Source organism: Mustela lutreola, chromosome 7 (assembly GCF_030435805.1).
Source record: "Mustela lutreola isolate mMusLut2 chromosome 7, mMusLut2.pri, whole genome shotgun sequence".
Lineage (NCBI taxonomy): Eukaryota > Metazoa > Chordata > Mammalia > Carnivora > Mustelidae > Mustela > Mustela lutreola.
Genome location: NC_081296.1, coordinates 136,755,494 through 136,781,423, shown reverse-complemented (window position 1 = coordinate 136,781,423; position 25,930 = coordinate 136,755,494). Strand labels below are relative to the sequence as shown.

Genomic DNA, 25,930 nt, shown 5'->3' with positions numbered 1-25,930 from the left:
CATGGCCCAGCATCGTGTCTACTGCGAGGATTACGTGGCATCTGGAAGGTGCCAGATGTGTTCAGTGACAGTAGGTGGGCGGTTCATACCACAGCCATGGCTTACTGGAGGGTGAAAATATAGCCATGTTCAAGAATAGTTCAGATAAATTCGCAGATGTCCGACCTCCAGTAGCTCATGGAAGGAAGGATGCTTGTGGTGTGTTTGGGAACCTACACTGAACGCGTGATGCTGTCATTCCTCCAGACCCTCCGTTTCATGGTGTTCAGAGCCCAGAGCTGGCCAAGAGGGACCAAGGAAGGACCAACTCTGGGTCCTGCTGAGGGGTCCTCCACTAAGAGGACTGCGGTGAAGGCTGGCCTTTGGCATCGGTCTGTCCAGACGAGCCCCTGCGTCTAAGTTACACAGAGCCGCACTCAGCCGCCGCGGCTGTCCACAGCCGACTGGAGCTCCGTCGGCAGATGGACCTGCCCAGCTGCCCCAGGACGGCGGCTCCACGTCCCCTTGCCTCCCCCCTGCTTTGGCAGGGCATCTCTCTTCTCATTATGACGGATGCAGCCTGGAAAATCATGGATAAAACACTCCGATTGAAAGGCACTAATTACCCATCATTATTTTCCACGCCGTAATTTGTGTGGAACGAGATTTCAATCAGTTGTCTGGGACCAGCCCGGTTTTGACTAATCTTTCTAAGACAAGATGCTTAATTACAGATTTTTGCCATAGCCTCATGCAGCGGGAGACGGGCTCTCGCTGAAGCCGGTTTGCTCTTGGGTCGTTTTGCGGTCCCGGGTCCCAGAGGGAGGAAGGAGGGGTGTTAGCCAAGGATCCCCAAGGAGTTAAAATCCAAATAAGGTCCAGACTGTGGTAGTGTCGTGACAGAGGCGGGTGGCTGCCCGAGTCACCACTCACTGTGGCTCTCAACCCTGAGCAGCCAGCCAGGCTCTCCAGTCAGGAACTACGAGCGAGTCACCGCTCTCAAGGCTTCGGTTCCTCCTCTGCGGGGTCACCGGGGTGGGCAGCAGAGTCTCTGGGGACTCATAGTCCCCTGACTCCAGCCGTGCTAGGGCGTCTGTTCAGGAAAACAGGTCTGTTGTTGGAAGACACACAGATGCCGGATTTCAGTCGCATAGGAGGGATAAAAATACCATTTATTCAAAGAGGTGATTCAGACTACGCAGGGGGAAAATAATTTGAATTAAAGAAATATGTGAGTTTAACAAAAAACAAAAAACAAATTAAGGAAAATAATTTGAATTAAAGAAATATGTGAGTTTAACAAAACACTTGTCGGACCGCGTATGTACAGCATGGGATTGATTAGAGTTCTTGTTCTTACACTTCTCACCATTGGTCACCTCACCCCTCCCTCCTTCCCCCTCCTCCCCCCCCTTCCATGTAGTAAGCACCCACGAATCCGAATTCTAGCAGGAAGCTGGGACGGCTATTCAGACACGGGGTCCTCCCCATCTTATCCCTCCTTAAAGGCTCCCCTGCATTCTTTCTAAAGGAAGTTTAGCTGTTCTGCTTTCAGGTTCCTTAAAGGGCTGCTTCATCACAATAAAGCCTTGCTGGAGGGTCTGAGGGTCTGTTATAATGAATAGCTTGGTGGCCCCCGGTTAACGAATTAATTATGGAAATGTACATAAGAGTCTCTCAAGTGTTCAGAAACCATTTTTCTTCTGTATAGTGGATTCCCGTTTCAGGCTTATTTATCCTCTTCATTTGCCTAACGAACCACTTTCCCTCCTGGTAAATGGTAAGTTCCTTATGGAAATAGCCTCCGGGCTCTGTCTGGGGACTTGGCTGAGGGAAGAGCTTTGCTGGGTTTAACCACAGGTGGCCGGAGGCTGAGTTTTCTGGAAGGGGCTTCCTGGGAGGATCCCAACAGCTGGCAGCGTCCGCTGAGTGACTGAGTGACCGCTCGGCACCAGCTTGGGCTACATGTTTTGCCTCCAATCGTTTTGTTTTTTTTTTTTTTAAAGATTTTATTTATTTATTTGACAGACAGAGATCACAAGTAGGCAGAGAGGCAGGCAGAGAGAGAGAGAGGAGGAAGCAGGCTCCCTGACGAGCAGAGAGCCCAACGCGGGGCTCGATCCCAGGACCCTGGGATCATGACCTGAGCCAAAGGCAGAGGCTTTAACCCACTAAGCCACCCAGGCGCCCCTGCCTCCAATCGTTTATGCTCACTCAGAACAGCCGTAGGAAGGAGGTGCTGTGATGGCGCCCATTTTACAGATGGGCACTCTGAGGCTGAGAGAGAGTGACCTTGAAGTCAGCAGCTAGCATGTGGCAGAACTGGGTCATCTGCTCTCAGAGAGCTGACTGGGGCGGGAGGGAGGCCAGGCCTAATCAGATGCTGGTGAAATTGAGGCCAGAGGTGGCTCTGGCCACGTTCCTGTTACCATGGATTGCAGGGGCAGGGATGCCTCCAGGGCCTCCGACCACTGGCCACTGCTCTTTCAAAGCCTGCTTCGTTGGGGCCTCTGTCCCTTCCCAAAAAGTCAATAGTCATCGACCCAGCTGGGAACTGGGTCCCGCCAGCCACAGATGATGGACTCGATGTGACGCCCTCCTCCCCAGAGTGGAGTGTCAGCCACCTCCCATCATCCCAAGGCTGCACCCGCCCTCCCTCCCTCCTGCCATCTGCTCCCCGCACCACCCCTCCCCTCCATCCTCCTGGCCCTTGTATCCAGGCCCCACCTCTGACATCTTCCCTGATCCCACCTCCAACTCCCCAGCTGTCTCGCTCCTTCCTTGGCTCTAACTCAGCCTACACCCCCAGAAACCACGTGCTCCTGGCCCCTCCCCCCACCATTTCCTCCCACTTCTACCCTTTCTGCTCTGACCCCCTGTGTCCAAGACTTGTACCATTCATTGGCCCAACCCTCTGCTCCCGCACCCCCGGCTCCCCTTCTTCCCTCACACATCTCTGTCAGTGATGCCTGTCTTGGGCGGATTTTCCCCCAGGGAACATTCAGCCATGTCTGGAGGTTTGGGTTGTCCTTTCTGGGGGCAGGGAGGGGGCTGCTACCGGCCTCTAGAGGGTGGAGGCCAGGGATGCTCAGAAATGTCCCCCGCTCACCTAGGACCGGCCCACGGTGAAGAGCTACCCTGCCCCAGGCGTCAGAAGGGCCGAGGCTGAGGAACCCGGTGCAAGCTGCTGGAGGAAACAGGGCTCCCCTGTGTTGCTGCCCCTGCAGAGTGAACTAAGGGGCCTGGGAAGGCCTGTATGCCCCCATTTCTGCTCTCTCCTCCCAGCACTGCTCCTGTTGCAAGCTTCCTTCCTTTGCCTGGACTTCCTGCCCGCAGCCTTCACTCCCTGTGCCACTGGCTTCCTGCACTGAGTGAAGGGGGCAGGAAGGGGAGGGGGTCTCAGCTCTCCCCTCTGCCACCTACACACCTCCCTTCCTCTCTTATGCTTCGGCTCCTTTCTGTTCCTGTGTTCCGGATTCCCGTCAACCCTCCAGCGCATCATTCCCACGCTTTGCAAACTTGATGCCCTGAAGAGTCACATCCAGGCTGCTAAAGCAAGCCCACGGGAAAATGCAGACTTCTGGACCCCACTCGCAGGCGGCAGGTTCAGGTTGTGATGGAGGTGGGGTCAGGCCAGAGCAGTCACCCGTTCAACAAGCACCCCAGCGAACTCTGGTCAAGAGTAGACTAGAATTTGGGAAAAGCTAACATTTTTTACCTTTTGTATTTTCCGTCTCTCCACCTTGATTTGGTGTTCACCGTTAGCACTAAAGGGAGAGGCACTGTATCATTCATTGTCTACTTTGGGGAGAGAAGGGGGGATCAGTAATTATCCTGGGTCAGGATCTCCCAGGGCAGACTGCAAAGTGTGGGTTCCATAATTTTTATTTTATTTTTAAAAAATTTTTTTAAAAAGATTTTACTTATTTATTTCACAGAGAGAGATCACAACTAGGTAGAGAGGCAGGCAGAGAGAGAAGGAGAAGCAGGCTCCCCGCTGAGCAGAGAGCCCGATGCGGGACTCGACCCCAGGACCCTGGGATCATGACCTGAGCTGAAGGCAGAGGCTTAACCCACTGAGCCACCCAGGCACCCCGATTCCGTAATATTTAAATGCCTTAAATTCCTTCCATTCTTTTTCTTTTTCTGTTGTTTTTATTTTTTAATTTTTTTTTTTTAAGTAACCTCTAACCCTGGCATGGGGCTTGAACTTACAACCCCAAGATCAAGAGCTGCATGCTCCACCAACTGAGCCAGCCAGGCACCCCCAAGTTCCCTCCATTCTTAACACAGCCCTCCTCATCAGAGACCAACAGTTACTGACATGACAACAAAACATGCCTTCTCTGCCTCCCAAATCCCCCAAGTTCAAGTGGATGGTACTGTCTGAAGGTGTACCGGGAGGAACCCCACTCTCACACCCTTCTCTACCCTTTGCAGCCAAACTTCTTCTAAGAACTGTCTCCTCCAGCCACAGTAATGTGGCTTCCATCCCCACCATGCCTTGATACTCCCTTGGTGAAGTCCCCAGCCCCCTGACTGCTCACTGCAGTGGGCACTTGCCCCATCTGACTTCCTCTGACCTTGTGACCACCTGTGACCTGCTGCCACTCCCTCCTCGTTGCATTTCCAAGTCATATGCTCGCTTTTTTTTTTCTTTTTAAGATTTTATTTATTTATTTGACAGAGAGAGACACACAGAGAGGGGGAACACAAGCAGGGGGAGTAGGAGAGGGAGAAGCAGGCTTTCCGCTGAGCAGAGGGCCAGAACTGTAGCTCCTGAGCTTGAAAAAACAGGCAGAAGAGTCTGGAAGGAACTTTCAACACAGAAAAGCAGCTGTGCCCTCTGGAGGAAGGTCTTCAGTCTACAAATACAAATGAATGAGCCAGTGAATGAATGCAGCAAGACCAGTGAGGCACAGCAGGGGAGCCCCTATGAGCCTGGTAGACCCCCTAGCCCTTTCTGGTGTTCTGCACACACGTTCTGGTGCTCTGCACACACTTTCTGGTGCTCTGCACACTTGTGTTTGTTTAGTGTCGCCCTTCCTGAGAGAGAATGAGCTCCCTGAGATTGTGGGCTGTGCTTGTTATGACGGTTCTCTGGCCAGCACTTGGCACATAGTAGGTGCCTGAAATAGGCATTGAGTCTCCCTAGACAAGACAATCCGGGGTGGGGGGGGGCGTCAAAATAATGGTCACAGGAAAGAGAAGTCTGCAAGAATGAGATCCTCTGCAACCTCCACCCCTCCCCCCCCAAACACAGCTGGGATGCAGGCAATAAATTAATGGCTGGATTTCCATGCAACTCAGAGACCTGGATCATGTTTGCTTCCTTCAGCCCTGGAGTCTCTGAAGATGAGATGATACAAGGCCTATGTGAGGAGGTCAAGTGGGGGTGAACGACGTAGGCCTTGTGACGTAGTATTGTGAGGGAAGAGAAGAGATTACTGTAGTTGCTACAATCAGTGCTTACATCAGGTGTATCTCCTGGAATCTTGAGTTCTTTCCAGTTGGGGGGGGGGTGGGGATGGAGGGCTGGGGTCTGGGAGCTGTCTCCCCAGTAAGGCTTGTCACAGCGGGGCTGGGGTTTTCCTGTGAGCTGCAGAGCCTAAAGCAATGAGCAGCAGGGAATTACAGATGAAGGGGCCCCTGGGTGGCTCTCCCTGATTGCCCTGTGTACGGGTGCTGCGGGGAGGTCCCCCAGAAGTGCACTTGTGCCTACTCAGGCAGATTTTCTGTCTGGATTATGCCCTGCCAGGCTGATGGCTTTTCCTGTGGACGTACCAGGGACCTGCCGGTAGATGGGGGGGAGGCAGGAGGCCATGTGGAACCCAGGAAGATGACAGGGCACCACCCAGAGCTGTAAAAGGACCCAGAGGAGACCCCTGGCTGGGGCGCCCCCTACTGATGTGAGGGAAACATGGGGCTTGCATGAGAAGCGTCTCAGAGGACTTAGGAACATTTGGTTTTGAACAGAAGACGCCTGAGAGCCTGTATCTTCAAACACTACATTCCAGTAGATAAACTTGAGAGTGGGAGCCTTATACCTATCTCTTATCTTTGCATCTGCAGTTCCCAGGGTCTGATTAGAACCGCCTGTGGGGCAGTAAGTTCCTTGTCTCTGGGCATGTTCAAATGTAGATGAACGGGACCAGCCCTGGGGATGTGGGCTAACCGGGAAATCATTAGTGGCTTAAGGGATGGCGAGGGCCCCTCCCCATCATGAGATTGCATTTGGTGGGGGTAGGGTGGGCTTTTTTGGGGGGGGTATGGGGGAGGGGTGGGCAAAGCAGCCCTTCCCTGGGTGCTGACCAGTCCTTTCCTCCAGGGACTGCTCAGGAACCAGGGGCTCACTCTGAGTATTATTGGAGGTAGAACTGTGGCCGCTCCCCAGGGGACCCAGCAGGGCTGAGACCCTCCCTCCCAGCCGGAGCCCTCTTTCCGTTCATGGGGCTGTACCGCTGACTTCTCCGGGAACTTTCCTTCCACCTGCTCCGTGGGCAGAAGCCTTGGGCTCCTCCTTACCTCCACATAGCCAGGCCAGGTCAGGGACCCATGGACCCCGAGTCAGCCTGCTGACTCCAGATTCTGGCTGGCCGCGGAGGTCTTGAGTATGGGGACGCAGCTGGGTTTCCCTCAACGCCCACCTTCATCACCCTGCTGTGAGCTTTTCTTGCCCTTTCAGAGAAAGGCTCCTCCCCTTGTCCCCCCGACTCCAACCCCGTGGGAGAGTCACACCTTGCCTGCCTTCTCACCCACTGGGCGTGGGAGGAGGGACTTTTATTTTGGGAAACATTTGACCTTTCGCAGTGATCCTGTCGTGGTAGTAATGCTCCCTTGACTCTGGGGTGAGGCAGGGATGCTGAAAGCTTGAATTGTAGGGTTAAGAAGCCGCTGCGGACTCAGGGAGCTCATGCCGCCTCTTGGAGACCTTGTCTCTGGGACGCTAGCCTGCTGAAGGACTAGGACCAGGGACAGGAGGGAGGGGCCTGGAGCCACCTTCCACACGGGCCCCGGGCCAGGGGCAAACCCCAAGGGGCAGCCTTTGTCACCAGCCCTACCTCTTGCCCTGGCCAAGCACCTCGCTAGGCATCTCTAGTCCCAATCTCAGGGATGGTGGCTGGCACATGGGGAAAGCTCCCAGCTGGGCTTACCAGAAGCCCCTGTGAGGCTGGGTGAGATGGGTTATCAGGTCTGGTGTCTGGTCCCGCGGCCGCACACCCAGACTTTCACCTGTAGCCACCATGGGGTCTTGTCGTGCAGGGAGGTCGGCCAACTATTTTGTGTGAATTGTGACCACTCTAAGTCCCCCTGAGGCCAGCAGTGTACAGAGAGCCGGGGTGCCTGGTCTGAGGTTGACTGATCCAAGTTTCCTCTGTGGAGTCACAAAGTTCTGGGAGGTAAAGCCAGAATCTTGCTCTGGGCCGCGCAGTGTCCTGACCAGTTGACCTTCTGGGCCAGCATTTTTATCTCCCCAAGGCCTGAGCACGGAGCCCCTCCCAGCCACCCCGCCCACTCGGTGCCCGGAGCCCCAAGCTAATTCCTGGGGCGGGTGTCACACCCACCGCACCCTCAGCCGAGCTGACTTGCCCGCGCTCTGTGTGTCCCCAGGCTGCTGAACAGAATGTCTGCGGACGACCGGCACCTGGGCTCCAGCTGCGGCTCCTTCATCAAGACGGAGCCGTCCAGCCCGTCCTCAGGCATCGACGCCCTCAGCCACCACAGCCCCAGCGGCTCGTCTGACGCCAGCGGCGGATTCGGTCTGGCCCTGGGCGCCCACGCCAATGGTCTGGACTCGCCGCCCATGTTCGCAGGCGCCGGGCTGGGCAGCACCCCGTGTCGCAAGAGCTACGAGGACTGTGCGGGCGGCCTCATGGAGGACTCGGCCATCAAGTGCGAGTACATGCTCAACGCCATCCCCAAGCGCCTGTGCCTCGTGTGCGGGGACATCGCCTCCGGCTACCACTACGGCGTGGCGTCCTGCGAGGCCTGCAAGGCCTTCTTCAAGAGGACCATCCAAGGTGCGTGACGGTGGGGCAGGGCCAGGGCGGGAGGGGCGGGGATGCCCTGTTGGCGGGGGCGACAGAAAACGGGGGGGTGGGTGCGGTGGGGGGGGATGCCCACCAGCTGCCGGGTCTGGCTGGGCACCGGGACAGCAGGGGTTCCATAGGGTCTTCCCCTCGCCTTTCGGTTTCCCCTTCGGGATTCCAGGCAAGACTCTGAACCTCAGGACTGTCGTGCAGACGGCAGACATGCCTCTGTGGCACCCCAGAAAACCCAAAGGAAATCCACACAGTCGCCTCAGTGTGTGAGCGTCTCTCAGTGGTAGGGGGAACTGCTGTCAAGGCCGTGTCCCTAAAAAGATAATTTTGGGGGAGAAGATTATGTTCTTGGTCCTGCCATTCCAGACCCCTAAGAGAAGAGTTCCTCATTTTGTTTTTGATCCTTTCCTTCCTTTCTTTCTTTCTTTCTTTTTTTTTTCTTTCTTTCTTTCTTTCTTTTTTGGTTTTGTTTTAGGAGAAAGGGAGAAAGCAGGGGGGAGGGCCGGAGGGAGAGGGAGAAGCTCAAGCAGATTCCCTGCTGAGCACAGAGCTGGACCCGGGGCTCTATCTTGGGAGCCAGAGATCAAGACCTGAGCGGAAATTGAGAGCCCCTGCCTTAACCGACTGAGCCTCCCAGGCACCCTTGTTTTGATCTTTTTTAATTGCACAAGTGAAACACGATTTTCTTAATTGGGAGAGTCAGGCCACCAGAGCAAGGGAAACCCACTCACCCTGTCTGGTCCCAGCGTGGCCTGTCTTCAAGGGCTTTTCACGTGCATGGGTGTTAATCAGCTGATTCGTGTTCTGATGGCCAGGAGGGCAGCTGTCTCTCTTAGAGGGTCCATGAGTGATTTATTCCTATGAACGTGTGCAGGATCCCTGGTGGGTGCTTTCTGTAAAGCCATCCCAAGAGTAACGGGGGCTACTCATGGGTCCACCCTCACAGAGCTATTGCCAAGTTCATGGCACAGGGGCTAGCCCAGAGCAACAGCCTGTGCGAGGTAGGCAGACTCTTAAAGCAGCCAGTCATGGGTAGAGCACTCACACCTTTTCATTCCGTTAACTTTCCCTTGAGCACCTATTAAGCACCAGCCATTGTGCTGTGGGTAGAGTAGACAAAAGCCCTCCTTGTGCATGTAACTGAGGTGAGCTGATGCCATTTCACTGGGATGGGATTCGTAACCGACTGGACAAAACCCGGGGGGCACCCATCCTGCCCTCCTGGTCCCGCCTGGCTGTCCTGAGGAGCGTGTCCTCCCTCCCCCACGTCCCCATTTCACTGTTGAAAGAGTCAGGTTGAGCTTTTCTGGGATGACTTGGCCGTTGATTCATTCAACTATTTGTTGAAATTTCTTGTGATGATGTATTTATTAAATCAGTGGAGGCCCTTCGGGATGGGTCACATTTCCAGTTCTACCTATTAGTGGAGATGGGGTGTAGACTCTCCGCCTGGGTCCCTGGGTCAGACCGCTCTGTCCATTACACGCCGAATGCCCCTGGGCCTGCTGCCTCAGTTTCTCCATGGGTTCCTGTCCTCCTCAGTAAGGTGAGATACAGTCTTTCCTTCCTCCCATAGAGAGGTTAAAAGAAGAGTAAGTGAATCAGTATGTACAAAGCACTTTGACTCTTGCCTGGCCATCAACGCTTCCAAGTACTATTTTCACTTTCGTGATACCACTTAGGACATACTCCTAAGACAACAGACACACAATTTATCTTACTGAGCTAGCTTTTGTCATGACATCTATTTAAGTAAAACGGTGTAATTATTTTGACTTAGGATTTAAATTATTTTAGCTATAGGTAATAGTTTTTCAATGAACCCTCAAAAAAAAAATGGTGAAAGTTCAATCATTGCAAAAGAGTAAAGCAATAAAAAGTATGTTTTCCTAAAGCCCCAGACTCTGGTTCCTTGTACGTTCCCCAGAAGGAGCTGTGACCCATAGTGCTTTCAGCAAATATTTACTGAGTGTGTTACGTCAGGTGCTGTGCTCGCCTCCAGGGCTGTGAATGAACGCATCCCCCGTCCCTGCCAGCTTCAGACCCTTGAGTCTGGGAGGAGGCCCTGGAAACTCTATTGGAAAAGCACTGTGTGGTCATCCTGAGTCTCCTGCCTCTGTCAGGGTTGAAAACTTCCGGTCTGAGAGCCAGTCAGTATCACTGGATATTTGACAAACAGATGTTTACATGTTCTTCCCCCGTCAGGAGGTGGTCTGGGTAAGATGGCCATTAGTTTGGATTCTTTGAAGTCAGTTGAAAAATAGCTTTTTTTTAGGAGACCATCCATTTTCTTCACTTCGTATTGCTCTTAAATGAGCAGGAGGGGTTCTGGATCACATTTTCTGAACGTAGAGGCTGGTGTAGCCTCAGCAGAGGCCTGGGTGCTGAGAATGTCAAGAGCCCACATAGGAAGGATTTGTAAATAGTCTTAATTATTTGTTCCACGAAGAGGATAATGATCTTTTGCCCAGAAGTCAGAGGACAAACGGCAGCATTTAGTACCGTCAGGGATGAACTGCTCTTGCCTCTTTGCTTTGTCCCAAGTCCTTGTTGGTTTCTGAAGCAGGAAGAGGTTTCTGTCTAGAACAGGGAAGAAGTATCCTGTAAAGCTGATTGCCTCTTCGGGTGATTTTTATTAATTCTTTGGTTTTAGTCTTAACATCGATTTTGACTTTGTTGTTTTGGGACGTGATGGCTGTCGAAAATCTGGGAACATGGGGAGGGGAATGGGACCTATTGAATGACCTCAGAGACAAGTGGGAATTGTGTGCGTGCTCTGAGTGAGGTATGGGCTGGAAGCAGGAGAAAGAGACATGGCACTTGGCCTCCAGACGCTGCAATCTGATGTTTAGACCACGTGAGTCTGTAGGCCTGGCCTTGGGCTCCAAGCCAGTTTATGGAGCTCCAAGCCCATTTAAGGAGGATATTCAGGCCATTAAAAAAAAAAAAAAGTCTGATCATTTGGACTGAGGGTCTTCCATCACAGAATGATCCATTCATGAATTTATGTGGATGCTTGGAAGCCCTCAGGCTAATGCTAGCTCATTTTCCACCTCCCTCCTTAGAACACTCCAGTCTCTCAGTGCTTATCCCAATATGGTTAGAAGTTTATAGAAACAAGGATGTCATGGTAGACTTAAGGAAAAAATTCTCAGGTGCCTATTTATTTCTTTTCTTTCCTTCCTGCCCTTGGTTCTTTTTTCTTTTTTTATTTAGATTTTATTTTTAAGTAATTAATCTTTACACCCAAAGTGGGGTTTGAACCTACATCCCCAAGGTCACTGGTCGCAAGCTCCACTCTCGGAGCCCGCCAGGCCGTTCTGTAAGTACTTACCGAGCGCTCAGGTGTTGTGCTGGGTGCCAGCGCTCAGGCAGGAGTGGGCAGGGCCTGGAGAGGTGGGCTCAGCACAGCCTCCAGGCTGAAGCCTGCTTTTGTCAGGTTGGATTAGGACGAAGCCCCCCACCTGTTCATTTACATAGAGTCTGGGGGCTTTGGTGGGGCAACCTCTGGATTGAGTAGTTTCCATGGAGACCTTCTGGCTCCAAAACCTAGAACATTTTACTGTCTGGCCCTTTATGGAAACAGTTTGCACTCCCCTATGTGACAGCACTGAACAGGGTGGGCACAGCTCTCTGCCCTCAGGGGGCTTGGAGTCAACGGAGTAGTGCCTGGTCTGCCCCATTCTCTGCCCCGTTCTCTGCCAAAAGAGCATTTGTTGTCAGTGCTGGGATGTGATGATGACACCCTGAACAGATGAACTTAGCCACAAAAGAAGGCACCTTCCTGAAGGGACACAGAGGCTCCCCCGCAAAGAAGATAATCGTCAGCCTGATTGAATTTACTAGCATATCTAAAGAAAAAAAAAATGTGCTCATCAAAGAGGATTGATCCGCCCCAGAGGCACAGAAAAAAAAGAAGGCAGACTTTGGCCAAGGCACCACTGCACTCCTAGGAGTCAGCCTGGGGATGGACTGATGTCATGATTAACATCTTTCTAATTCGGATCTAGTTCCCCTGTAGGTCTTCTGCTTGAAGTGAACTTGGCTGGTTAAGCACACCAGTTCCTCCCTGTACTTGAATGTGCATGCCTGGGCTTATACATCAGGTTTTGGAATTTGGGCAATGGGCCTGTGCCCCTGAGAGATGGCCCCTCTCTGGACGATGATACTGACCTCACAGTAAGGAAAACCTCTGTGACGAGTGCCAAGGTAATGAGGTGGCCTTTGGGGGAGGCTCCTGGGGGACTTTTCCAAGCTGGATGCCCAAACCTTGAGAAATTAGAAGATGCCACCAACCTGCCCACTCTCCCTGCAACTGTGGTGCCTTCTATCAACTGATCGCCTGGTTATGGATGCTGCTGGCGAAGGCAGAGGTCTCCCATCCGGGGCTCTCACCTCCTCCCCACTTGCTAGGGACCCTCCTACCCCCTATCTCCTCTCTTTTATCTTCGCACTTTCTAGCCTCTTCCTGCCATCTGCATTTAAATACCTCTAGTATCTCCTGTCTAAAATGAAGAAAACAAAACAGCATCCCCATCCCCTGATGCTTCAGCCTCCAGCCCTCATTATCTTCCTCATCTCTGGGCACATCCTGCCCCATGTTCCTGTTGCCTCTGGAGTTAGATGAGTCCCACTTCCAAAGCTCATGCATCAGCCTCCCTGTCATGCTCCAGTGCCTTTGGCACCTAGAGAAATCTCCACTTGGGTGTCCCAGAAGCCCCCCAGATGCAGCGAGTCCTAAACAGAAGCTGTGTTTAGAAGCTCAGGTGTTCTTGTGCTCCAGCCGCTGCCCTCTCCCCAGCATGCAGGCCAGAAGTGGGTTTTAGCTTTTTTAAAAATTTTTTTAAAGATTTTATTTGTTCGTTTGACTGAGGGAAAGATCACAAGTAGGCAGAGAGTCAGGCAGAGAGGGAGGGAAAAACAGCTCCTTGCTGAGCAGAGAGCCCGATGCGGGGCTCGATCCCAGGACCCTGGGATCATGACCAGAGCTGAAGGCAGAGGCTTAACCTGCCCCGTGGGTCTTACCCTTAACTCTGCTTCCTGCCCCCCATTCCAAACTAACGCCCCAGCCGCCGCCGCCGGTGGAGTCTCCTTCCTTCGTGTCCCCTGCCTGGATGCTTCTCTCCATTTGCCCCGGTCCATTCCAGGCAGCCACTGACCACTGACCACGGTAATTTCTAGTCTGGTTCCCCAGCTGCCAGGCTCAGCCCTTCCCAGTCTGCTTTTTTTTTAGTGCTGCTAGGGAGACGCTTCTGAACACACATCTGAACATGGCACTCGGCTGTCTTGCTTGTGGGTGGATGGCAGCTCCAGAACGTGGCTGAGGATGTCCTCTGGGATTGCCCCACGCTGACCCGGTCACCTCAGCCCCCGGCCACTTTCCCTTGCAGGCTGTGGGCCAGCCTGACTGCTCTATTTTCCAGTTCCCAGAACTGGTTGCACGCCATCGGTTTCTACATGTCACACGTATTTGTCCCTTTATTCTGCCTCCCCCAACCCCTAGCCCCTACTTTCGTCCCTTAGGTGTCCAGTTAATTGGCATTTCCTTCGAGAAGTCTGCTCCCCCTTCCTCTGCTTATTTGGCATAGGACGCACCCCTCCCGGGCAGGAATAGAGTTGTATTTACTTTGATTTTTGCTGAACCCCACCCCCTCCAGCAGTGCCTGGTGCCTAGAAAGTTCTCCATGCATAGAAGGTAATCCTGCAGTGATTCCCCACTCTTTCCCAGGGAGGAGGAACCAGAGAAGTCTGGCCAATTTGAATGCACAAACTTAGAGGGATCTGGATAAACTAGGCCAAGGTCTACTTAAAACAATGTGTTAATTTTAGTTCTACTCGTATATTGAGAATCACATTTTGTAAAACACTTTTTTTTTCTGAAAACTTTTCCTTCTCACATTTCGTGAAGCAGGGTTTATCAAACATTTTTTTTTAAGATTTTATTTATTTATTTAACAGACGGAGATCATAATTAGGCAGAGAGACAGGCAGAGAGAGAGAGGAGGAAGCAGGTTCCCTGCCGAGCAGAGAGCCCGATGCGGGGCTCCATCCCAGGACTCTGGGATCATGACCTGAGCCAAAGGCAGAGGCCAAACTTCTCACACGGACCTTTGACTAAAGTGCCTTTGCCTTTTCTAGGGAGTTCTTGGGTCATTTAACCCAGTTTTTTAGAGCACACTGTCTTTCCTTCCGTCTTGCTTACTTGAAATTTTATGAGCAGAGAGGGGCTTCTGTCCCTGAAAATTTGACTTTGAGCTGTACGTCCGGTTCCCAGACCATTAGGACAGTTGCTTTTTTGTGTGTCGATTTACAGTCCTGATTTCCACGACGTTTTCGCTTTTGGCACTCAGCATTTGCAACCGTGAGGTTCTGTTCCTAGGAAGAACCACATTTGGGTGACACTTATTTATTCCCTTGTTACTGATTCAGTGGGCTGGATGACTGGCACTGGTTGAGGTCTCCTGGGGCCGTAGGGCTGTCCTGATGATGGGTCAGTCTAAAGCGATGGTCACGGACCCTCTGTTAGATGTCACAAAGGCTCGGATCATAAAGAATTTCTTTTCTAAAAGACAGTGTTTGTTGTGGGGGACATGCCTGCCTTGCATGTGAGCTCATGAAGCAGTTACTCAGTTCTGTGTTGACTGTTGATGGAGTCCCAGCCACTGTGCTAGGAGCTGGGGGTGGAGCCTGGGGGGTTGCCAGCTGGGGGGTGGGGGAAGGGCAGTCAACATGATAGCTCGTAAAGATTCGTCATGACACCCTCGAGACAAGTGCTGGGCACGAGCAGGACCAGTGATGAGACCAGAGCGAGTGGGCAGAAAGGGTCTGATTTAGACGGGGTTTGGAAGGGCCCTGCTGAGGAGATGACTGTTAAGGTAAAGCAATGCACATGGAAGAGTCCTGGGGCCAGCCCTGGAGGCAGAGGAAACAGCAACTCGTCTCAGGACCAGAAAGAGGGCCAGGCTATCTGGTGGGAGGGAGGCCTAGGGAAGACCTGGAGGGTGGGGGGCATGGGGTGTGCTGCGCTTGGACTTTCTCCTAGGCCAAGTGGAAGCCATTGATGAATACATTGCTGTGGGAAGGTGAAGCCACCCTGGACCCTTTCCTATATCCCCAGGGCATGTGGCCAACTTAGCAGGTCACCTGAGGCCCTTGGAGCAGCTCCTGGGTCTGTGACTTAAGATGAGGAAAGCAAGAAAGAAGCTCTGGCAGCCTCTGCTTCTGTTCACTGGGGGCCCAGATGCAGGCTTAGAAGGAAACTCCCCCAGGAAGGGGGCAGGGAGATGATTGATGGGTTATCCTGGCTTGGACCACCTCCAGGCCTTTTGTCCTGGAGAATGAAACTGGGGATCCCAGGGGACACGAGCTAAGGGGGCTGCAGAGACAGAGGTAGCAGTGAGTGGGAGTCAGGAGCGGGTTGCTGTCCCCAGCCCTGCCCCTGACCAGCCAGCTGACCTTGGGCGGGGATTGGGTCCTCTGGTCTCTTGTTTCCTCATCTGTACAGAAAGAGTCTGGAACCGGGGCACCTGGGTGGCTCAGTGGGTTAAAGCCTCTGCCTTCAGCTGAGGTCATGATCCCAGGGTCCAGGGATGGAGCCCTGCATCCATAGGGCTCTCTGCTCAGCAGGGAGCCTGCTTCCCTTCCTCTCTGCCTGCCTCTCTGCCTACTTGTGATCTCTGTCTGTCAAATTTAAAAAAAAAATCTCTTAAAGAGTCCAGAACCCTGCGGATGCTGTGTGGTGTGCAGGGCACTGGGGCACTGAGAGGAAAAACAAATCACGGTTCCTCTTTGCAGAGAGACACGGCCAGGGTGCAAGTCAGGTGAGACAGCCCAGTCAGGGCAGGGATGGCATCTGGAAGGCTGTGCAAGCAGGGGTGACCCGTGAACACGCCTGGCAGAAAGACATGGAAGTGGGGCCCATGGAGGGCTCAGGGAGGTGGGGCTCTGTGACAGAGGACAGACGGGGAAGGCAGCACGAGGCTGGATATCCCAGGGCTCCCTGGGCTTTGTGAAGGAGGAGTATAGTGTTCAGGGGTGGTTTCACCTGGCTTAGAACCCCGATTTGATAATTCCTTCCTTGGTCAACTTGGTCAAGTTACTTGGTTTCTCTGGGCCTTAATTTCCCTGTCAAGGAAATGGGATTAGGGGGCTGATCAATGGTTTGTGCCACTGGAATGTCCTTGCAGAAATCAAACGAGACCTGCGTGTCAAGTCTTCTGCTCGGTGCCTGGGGTATGAGAGCCCTTAAGTCCATTTTGTCTGTGCTGCTCCTGTTCAGCTACCGGAAGCCACTGAAGGGATTTTAGAGCAGGGGATTAATCCCATCTCCTTTTGGTGGAGGGAATTCTGGCAAGATGATTGGGGAAAAAGATGGGTGAGTAGGAGAGCCTATAGCCTAGGGGCAGGCGGTTGGGGTCAGGAGGTGATTTTCATAGTTCGTTTAACCGATCCGATCCACGTAATCACGCTGCTGGGGGCATCCAAGCCAGCAGGGGCAGGAGGGGTAAGAGGAGAGCTTAGGCGGGAGAAACTTTTGGAAGTGGATTCAGTATAAAGAGAAGACTGGCTGGATTGAGACTGCCCCTTGGGTTTTAATTTTAGGCTGCTCTTGGGGGCAGGGAAACCTAGAAAGAATTTTCCTGGTGGAAGAAGGGCCAGCTGGGAGGTCATGGTCATGGACAAAGTTTGGGACATGTTGAGTTGACCAGTTCACAAGTCTTAACCCTGGAAGAGTTGGAAATTGAGGCCTAGAGCTCAAGAGTGGAACTTGTGTAAGGTTTAGACTAATGAGATCTTCTAGGCAGAGGTTCTCAAAGTGTGGTCCCGAGACTAGAAGCACCTGGGAACTTGTTGGAAATGCAAATTTCTAGCCCCACCCAGGCCTCTAATCTGAGACTGGGGTAGGGCCCAACCTTCTTCTGTAATATGCCCTCCAGGAGAGCTTCTAAAGAAAGCTCTTCTGAAGGGGGGGGGGGTAGCACGAAGGAGCTGGTGAGAGGAAGGGGAGACAGCCTTGGAAGGAGACTGGGAAGCCCCGTCTTGCCCAGTTGTATCAGTTTCCTGCTGTAACTTTTCTGAACCGGGCTGTGCGCTGGTCACTCCAGTTACCCTTGCCCCGCATGTGTATCAGAACTTGCGGAAAGAGGCCAGCGACCAGGGAGGAATCCCCGTGCCCAAGACAGTGGACATTCTTTCAACTCCCTTATTAGCCGAGAGGACGACTCTGTGGGAGAACACCAAAACAATGACTTTGATCAAAAATGACTCAGGAGAGTCCCACTCGGAGAAGTGTTAGTGACACCTTTAATTTGTTTTTCCTTTATTTTCTCTTCCATGTCTGCACAGGAATACTGTATGATCCAACCTCTATCTCAGTAAAGCTCAAAGAGATCTCACAAGAACAAAATGAAAATGCTAGTGGCAAGGGAGCATAGTCAGTCTGATGGGAAGATTTCCCTTTTTTCTTGATGCTGCGTAAAATAATGGTGCCGTCTTAACCATCAGAAGCACCGTAGAGTCAGTGCGGTGAGAAGAGAAGGGATAGGAGACCTTGCGTGAGTCCCTGAAGGGGGAGGGGAGGGAAGATAAAATCAAACAGAGGGATTTAAGAACGAGGTGTTCTCTGCTTCGGAAAATATTGGGGACGGGATACCTGCAGCATTTGCTGAATTCTAAGGTTTTCTAGGTGGAGGTTCTTGGCTTTCAATTTGTTTGCTTTTTTCCCCCCTTAAGATACTTTTTTTTAAATTTTTTATTTTAAATAGAGCAGGGGAGGAGCAGAGGGAGAAGGATACTCTCTGCTGAGCAGGGGACCCCCCCACACACAACGGGAGGGCTTGATCCCAGGACCCTGGGACTGTGACCTTAACTGAAGGCAGATGTTTAGCAGACTGACCGGTAGGAGAGGGCTTGGAGGTTCCGTGGGGGTTTTGCCGAGCGTACAGACTGGGCCCCCAGGTTGGGGAGATTAGGATGGACAGGTCAGAGGCAGTTCGATGATAAAGAGTTGGCTAGGCTTTGCCTTGGAGGTTAGATTTCATTCTTTGCATAATAAGGAGTGGAGCGGTTGGGCAATTTCTTGAGCTTAATTCTTAAGTTAATTTGTAACTTCTTCCCAAATAATATATGTGTATAGTTTTTTAAAGTACCATAGAAGTGTCAGTCCCCTCATAGTCCCTGGCCCTTCACATTGTCTTTCCTCCCCTCGGGGGATCTGGAGTTAGCCCTCCAAGAAGAACTTCCTCCTGGCATTTATTGTTGCAGTTACTAATAGGATTTTACAGCTATGTTTACTGAGTTGGGAGCTTTGGCATTATTTCTTGACTCCCTATTATGGACACTAAGAATTAGTTCCAGTTACACAGCCCATCCCCCCCCCCCCACACACACACACACGCGCGCGCGCGCACGCACTTTTCCCATTTTTCCATTGTTGGAATATGGTGGCATCACGGCTCTCGGTTCAGTTGCTGACTGCTCGTTCCTTCTCCACTTGTCCTTGACTCTTCTCCTGGGTTGCATCCCCTGTTTTCTGGATCCAAAGGCACAGGGCAGGTAAAATTGTCGAGGTCTTGAAGTGTGGAAGTGTCTTTACTCATTCCTTCAGCCCACCCATGAGATGTGTTTCTTGGCTTGGTAGAAAATTCTGGCTGGAAGTGACCCATCCCCCGCCCCATGACACCATTGCTGGTCTTCTTGGTTTCCGGGGCTGCCCTCAAGAAGCTTGAGTCGTCCTTTAGAGACTGGATATTGAGACCTCACTGTTGCACACACGGTTCTGGGTGCTGGGGAAGCCTCCGTGAACAAAGCAGAGAAGAAACAAGACGTAAATGTGCAGTCGGGCAATGAGCGCTGAGAAGAGAAAGTGGCAGTGCCCGCAGGGGCGGTCGGTGTGGCTTGGGCCTTTTTTCCCTTGTGGGTTCAGATACGGTGACTGATCTTACTCTCCATCTCCTGTTTTTGACTTGTTTTTTTACTCTCCCTGAAAAATTTTTCTTTCTTTGTTTTCTCGGATTGAAATGTTACGATTAAAGACTGTGTAGTGGGTTGCAGTTCTTTTTATTAATTATTTACTTATTTATCTCTTTCATATTTTTGTTTTGCGGTAAAGAGGCACATGCAGTTTTAAGAAATAGTCTGGAAGGGGCGCCTGGGTGGCTCATTGGGTTTAAAGTCTCTGCCTTCGGCTCAGGTCATGATCTCAGCGTCCTGGGATTGAGTCCTGCATCGGTCTCTCTGCTCATCGGGGAGTCTGCTTCCTCCTCTCTCTCTACTTGTGATCTCTGTCAAATAAATAAATAAAATATTAAAAAAAAAAAGAAGTCGGGGTGGGGGGGATAGTCCAGAGAGATCCTGTAGACCTTTCACCCACTTCCCCCTAAAGATAACATCTTACTCAGATTTTACCACTTGTACACACTTTGTGTGTTCTTTGCAATTCTATGCAATTTTATCTCCATGGACTCCTCGGACCATCACCACCATCAGATAGAGAAAATCAGATAGGGAAGGGCTATAACCACCTGCCTCTTTCTCCCCTCCCTGACCCGGGGCAGCTACTAATTTGTTCTCCACCTCTCCAGTTCTGTCCTGATCTTTTTTCATTCATTCTTCTGGACTTTTTACTTTATTTCTGGAAACTCCTACCTACTCTTTAAGTCTTGGAAATTTCCACCACCCTCCCCTCCCTCTCTCCTTTGATTCCTGCCTTTGTGATGACTTCCTCTTCAGGCTTTTCTCTCTTGAAAAGTTCTGATGATTAGATTCTGAGCTTCTAGGATCAGCCAGGTGTCTAATTCTAACATCTTTTCTAGCCTGTTCCGATGGTTTGGGTTTTTTGTTCTGTTCTAGAGTAGTTCCTCAGCTCTTCTGAATTTTTCGTGCCATTCATATTTTTAATTTCTGTGAACTCCATTTTATACTTTTTTTTAATCCTTTATTGCATGCTGTTTTTATTTCGCGAATACAGTGTTGTTGTTGGTGTTTTTCTTCTCAAGTTGATAGTACGCTGATGATTGCTTTGTGAGCCTGTTTCTACCGACTACTTTGCCCTGGTTTCTTCCCACGTATTTTTCCCTCATTTATTTGTTTTGGTTAGTCTTTCATATTTGAAGTCTTTTTTATGAATGTATTGGTAATCCTTGGCTGTCTGTCTATCTGTCTTAAATGCAAAGAGGGATACAAAGAAGAGAAGGAGCTTTCCCTTCGCTTATCTTTATCTGCCGGTCTTCCCTCTGATGCTGTGCAATCTCCCAGGGGAAGAGCCCTATAAATTCCTACCTTTGGGTGAGCGATCGAGTGTATAGACTGCTAGAATTCTGGGAGTAGGCCTGCGGGTGGACTGGTGGTCTCACTCTCTAGTCATCCTGTTTTCAGCCCCTTTTGCCCATGGTGGGAGTGTGAGTTCTTAAGTCTAGAACTTGACTTGCTCATATTCCCCAGGGATTAAGCTGGCTTCTCACCACTTCTCACCACTCCTTGGTGGCCACAACCCTACCAAGTGCTTGGTAGCTAAGTACTCCCTAAATACAGATTAGCAAATTCCCCTGTTTCTGGCCTTTACACTCCATTAAATCTACTGTATCTTGAGTCATCACTGCCCGAGGCTTCTGAGTTTCTGCAGTACAAATGCTTCGTCAGTTAGAGCTCCTTCTTTGGCTGCTTTGGTTTTTTGGGGCTGGTTGGTTGGTTTTTGTTTTGTTTTTGAAAGAGTACCTGGGGGGTTGAGAGGGAGAGACATAGAATCTCAAGCAGGCTCACCACAGAGCCTGCCTTGGGTTGCAACCCCATGACCCCAAGATCACGACCCAAGCCAAAGTCAAGAGTTGGACACAACCAACTCCACGGGGTGCCCCTAGCTACTTTGGTTTGTGCTTTGTCCGTTCTTCTGCGACCATTCTCACCCCCATGCTGCCATTCAGCATGCCAGGATGGGGGAGTTCTGCACAGGAAAGTTGTTAACTTTGCTCCAGGGGTGGTGTCGGGAGTAAACGGGAATGGGACCTGGAGACAAAGGCGAGTGCATAGACGTGAGGTAAGAGGTGATGAGTGTGGGTACTTGGCTGTGGGCAGAGGGGAAGGAGGGATGTGACTTGAATTGAATAGGATGAGAAGGACCTTAGGTCTGAAGGAGGGGGAAGAACCCAGGCTGCCTCAGTTTTTGACGTAGACAATGGGGCAGCTTAGTGATCCTTTTGCTATGTGATCAGGGCCACAGTGAGAAGAGCAGACCAGGCGCGGATGGGTTCCGTTGAGGAAGTGTGAGGAACCTGAGGGACTTCTGAGTGGAAATAGCCAAGAGGTAGGTGGAGGCACTGGCAGGGTCTCTTGCTGCTGATCCTTACCCAGTATGTCAGCAGGAGCCAGTGGCGCGAATGAGATCATCCAGCCAGCGGGGAAGGAGGGGGGGAAGGGTATGGAGTTGAGGACAGTGGGCCACACAGAGAAGAAAAAGAGAGTCTGGGTCCCCCAGAAGAGAGAGAAATAGGGGGGTTTAACCAGGTGACTGCCATCCCAGCCCTTCCAAGCAGTGACCTAAAATGGGGGTCGTTCAGGCTCTGATGTTAGCCAGAAGCCTCTGAGACCAGAGTCCCTCAGGAGCCCTGTCTGAGCTCTGCAGCACCACTTTGGAGTCCTGGGAAAGGACTGCCCGCTGCCTGCAGCTGCTCAGGGACAGCTGATGGGGATGCCCTCGGGGTTTCCTTCTGAGGCAGAGGATCAAAGAGACCTGATGGTGGGGATTTCCCCTCTGCCTTGAGGTCAGAGGTGCTGCGGAAGTCCAGGCCAGGTTCCAGGCATTCCTGCCTCCCCTCCACAGCACAGGTGCAGGCACTCCAACTCTGAGGTCATTATGGGTCTTGAGGTTCTTGAATGTCAGAGCGGGTGGCTAGCCTCATGTCTGGCACCTAGGAAAGACGTAGCCCTGGAGTCTTCTGCTGAATTCTTTCTGGCAGCCCTGCTTGCATTGAAAGCAAGCACAGTTGCCTTGGTTCCTTGTTTGCCTACACGTTTCCCTCACTAAGCCCTTTACGTGCGTTCTGTCCCTGTATCACACAGCCTTTAGAAGGGGGGAATGTGCTGTGCCCATTTTACAGATGAGGAAAGGGGCCCAGAGAAGTTTGGTGACTTGCCTGATGTAGTGTCTGCCTGTGTCTCTGCTGGGCACACTCACGTGTTAGAACTCCGGATTTATGCCAGCCACTGACTGTGTCCTTGTCCTCTGAGAGCCCACCTCCAAGACTGCTCCACTTCAGCTGCTGCTGATGGTGTGTGTTTGGGTGTGTGTGTCCACGTACGTACCACAGAGGCCCCTCCCTGCTCCCCACGCTCTCCTACACGGCCCTCCAGAGACCACAGGAATTCTGATGAATTAATCTCATCACTTTATCAAGGAGGCACTTACAGAAATTACAAGGCAAGGCCACCAGCCTGGCTTTGCTGGCAGCCAGCCGCTGGGGCCATAAAGCAAATTGAAAGGAACAAAAATAAATAAATAAAATTAGAACACTCTATCTCTCTCTCTCTCTCTCACACACACACACACACACACACACACACAGGGTCGAGACCGTTGCTCAGGTTCTTGTTGTGAACGCTCAGTTCTCTTGTCCTGGGAGAGCACCGGTGCCAAATCAACAGACTTTGATCGACCCCCTGCTGGAGCAACAGTCCTGCCCAACCTGGGACCCATCCTCCTTCAAGGGCTGACAGGCTGGCTGTGCCACCGAGACCAGGGGAGGTGAAGGGCTAGAGCACACAGGCAGACTCCCAGGGCTGCGGGAGTTACCTGGCCAGGTGAATGCAGGGCTGCGACGGGCCCCGAGAGCTCCCCGCACAGTGGTCCGGAGCGAGACTCGAGCCAGACCATCTGGGTTCAAATCCTCGCTCTGCCTCATGCTGGACTCTGCTCACCTCTCTCAGCTATGAGATGGAGGGAAAAAGGCATTCACCTCCAGAGTTGTCGGGAAAAGGAAAGAGGCCATGCAGGAAAAGCAGAGCCATGGCTGCTCCATGAGGAACCCTTGTCCACGTGGGTGGAGGCACCTGGAGTGCTACAGGCGAGAGGAGGAGAAGCAGCAGCTACTTAAGTGGGTCCTGGAGGTGGAGGCCACCAGGTGGAGGCGGCAAAGGGAGCTCACTGGGATTGTTCCAGGCTGCTGGAGCAAAGGCCTGGAAGCCTCGGTTCTCACTGAGTTCCAGGAACTGGTCAGTCGAGGCGTGGGGTGAGAAGGCGGCCAAGGGCCAATTCTACAGAGCCTTCCTTCCAAGCCAAGACAGACTTGGATGAATTAGTTTATATCTGTTTCCTCCTGTTTATCTTTTCATCTCTGTGCTTATGGGAGTACTGAACCTCATTGCGAAGAAGTCACAAGAGCCAGTGTGAACTACAACAGGGACAGCATTGGATAAGAGAGGGGAGGGGCGAGCAGCATCTTTATCCCTTCCCCCTCCTGGCCACTCCCACCCTCCAGCACGGAGCGTGACTCCTAGTCTCCCCTCCCCCACCGGAAGAGGGAGGGAGGAAGATGATAAGGTGAGGCCTAGAATTCACAGGGGATGGGGAGAGACCGAGAGATAGAGATCTAAGGTGCCCCAGGCCAACGGGCAGCTTCCTCACCAATACGAAAGGCGGCTAAGGTTACTGACTGAGCACTAACCTTGCACTTGGGGTTCAACAATTTTACTACTTCAGAGCACTTTGTTGGGGGGTAGAAGTGGGTTCCTACCGGCTCTCTTCCATCTGCCACATGGGGAAGCTGAGGCACAGGAACACTAGAAGGCAGCTTTCGCTACTGGGTTGGCAGCAGGGAGGGACCTGTCTGGTCTCCCCAAGCTTCTCGTGGGGTGCAAGGGTGGCGCAGGCACTCTGTGGCCTTGAGTAACTCATTTCGGCTCCCTCAGTCTCAGGTTTGTGAAATGAGGTGTGGGTGGGCTCACCCCTGAGCAGGGGCATGGTAAAAGTGACTGTTTGAACTGCTAATGCGGGTGGTGGGGGGGTTGGGGCCAGAGGGGGAAGGCGAATTCAGAGGCCAGGCGGGCCTGGAACTGCCCTTTCAAACCCTGTCTCAGGCTGGGAGTGACCTTTCTGAGGCTGCTCCGTGCAGGACAGTGTCCTTGCTGTGTGAGATGGGCCAGACAGCGCCTCAGCTTCAAAGGAGTGGCCCATGGCCTTAGGATTGGGGATCGGGCAGACAGCCTTCTGGGCATCTGAATGGGGTGGGGACAGGAGGTTTGCGCTAGTTCCGTGTTTAGTTCCGTGTATGTTCTTTGAAAACCACAGGCTTCGGAGGTTGGGACAGGGTTGGGACAGTGGCCAGGAAGACCATACAAAACCAAAACACTGGGGTCGCTCGCTGTCTTGGATTTTACCTCCCACTTGCCTTTCTCTCCAACTACTCTGCGCCCCCTCTCCCTCCTGTTGCTTTTCTTTTGCATTGATAGCGGCACAATGCATATTTGTTAAGTCACTGTAGACAGGTAAGAGGACGAAGGACAGAGGCTCTGTCCTGTGTTAACGGCAGTCGCAGCCTCTCCTGTATGATGGGGCGGGATCAGGACCTGCTTGGGGGGATTGCTCCAAGGACTCTGTAGGTGACTCATCCAACCAGCTTTTCTTGCGTGGCTTCTGCACGGCAGGGGCTGACCTCAGGGCGGCTGGAGTCTGAGTGGTAAACAGTGGGAGCATGGGTCAGGTTCCTGGTAGCTGTCACTATAATTCATTAAAGGGACGAGATAGAAAATGATCACGAGCGCACCTCTGTAGTAATGAACTGTGGTTATACAATCATCAGTTCCATGTTGAATCGTGCTTTACACCATTTTCTTTCTTTCTTTTTTTTTTTTTTTTAAGTAAGCTCTACGTCCTGCATGGGGCCTGAACTCACCACCCTGAGACCAAGAGTCCCATGTGCCACCAGCTGAGCCAACCAGGCAGTGTTTTACAGTTGGGAAAGCAATCTCATAACCATGATCTTGCTAATCTTTCCTTTTGGAGCTAGCCCATGGCTTTGCAGAGGAGGAAACAGATTCTGCGAGAGGAAAGTGATTTCCTTGTGGTCAGCAGGCTGAGAGGCCTGGGGTCTGTGGGGCTAGAACTTCCCAGAGGCTTTTCCCCTGACTGGGGGCCTGGGGCTGGACGCCGTAGGGACAGGTGGTCTGCACCTACGTCCTGGTCAGCACAAGGACGTGTTCTCTGCCTGGGATAAAATGCTAGCTCAGGGGTGCCTTCGGAGCTGGGGGTGACCATTCTCCCAAGCTGTGGCTGCCAGGCCCACCCAGACCTCCAGGACTCCGGGATCTCTGTGTTGAAGGAAGGAGGAAAGATTTTGACAAGCGCCTCAGAGCACCTGCTTTGGGAGCCCCTGCCCTGTGGGAACCTCGGGACGAGGGGCAGTTGTAGGTCTGGCTGGTTGATCCCCGGCCGACCTGTTCTTGGCCGAGAGGGCCCGGGATGCCGCCCGCAACCCTGTGTGTGTCTGGTTACAGGGAACATCGAGTACAGCTGCCCCGCCACCAACGAGTGTGAGATCACGAAACGGAGGCGCAAGTCCTGCCAGGCCTGCCGCTTCATGAAATGCCTCAAAGTGGGGATGCTGAAGGAAGGTAAGAGGCCCGCACAGTCACGCTGTGCTCTCGCTGAGGCCTGGGCTCCCTGCTCGCGGGGGGTGTCTCGAGTCCCTGCATCTCTGTCCCCGGGCTGGTGCAGACCCCTGGATGTCTCTGCCCACATCCCAAATAAGGACCCTGTTCCCGGGGGGCACCCACCCCTCCTCCTCCCTCACACACACCCTTCACAGAGGTTTACAGCCGCCTCGGAGCTGCACTCTGAAGGGAGATGTGGGGCATCAGGATCCTTCGGGAAGAACCGCGACCCCACCTGGGCCCCAAAAAGCTGGCTTGGCCCTCTGGGG

At 52.4% G+C, this 25,930-nt stretch overlaps 1 protein-coding gene across 2 annotated transcripts in view; it reads left to right on the top strand.

Annotated features, from left to right (window-relative positions):
• The window catches only part of ESRRB (estrogen related receptor beta), a 166,336-nt gene that overhangs the window by 103,405 nt on the left and 37,001 nt on the right, over positions 1–25,930 (top strand). For both annotated transcript variants that reach the window (XM_059182739.1, XM_059182738.1), the window contains exons 2-3: positions 7,591–8,000; positions 25,506–25,622. In XM_059182739.1, the coding sequence (XP_059038722.1) occupies positions 7,591–8,000; positions 25,506–25,622 (527 nt within the window). The remainder of the gene's footprint in view (positions 1–7,590; positions 8,001–25,505; positions 25,623–25,930) is intronic.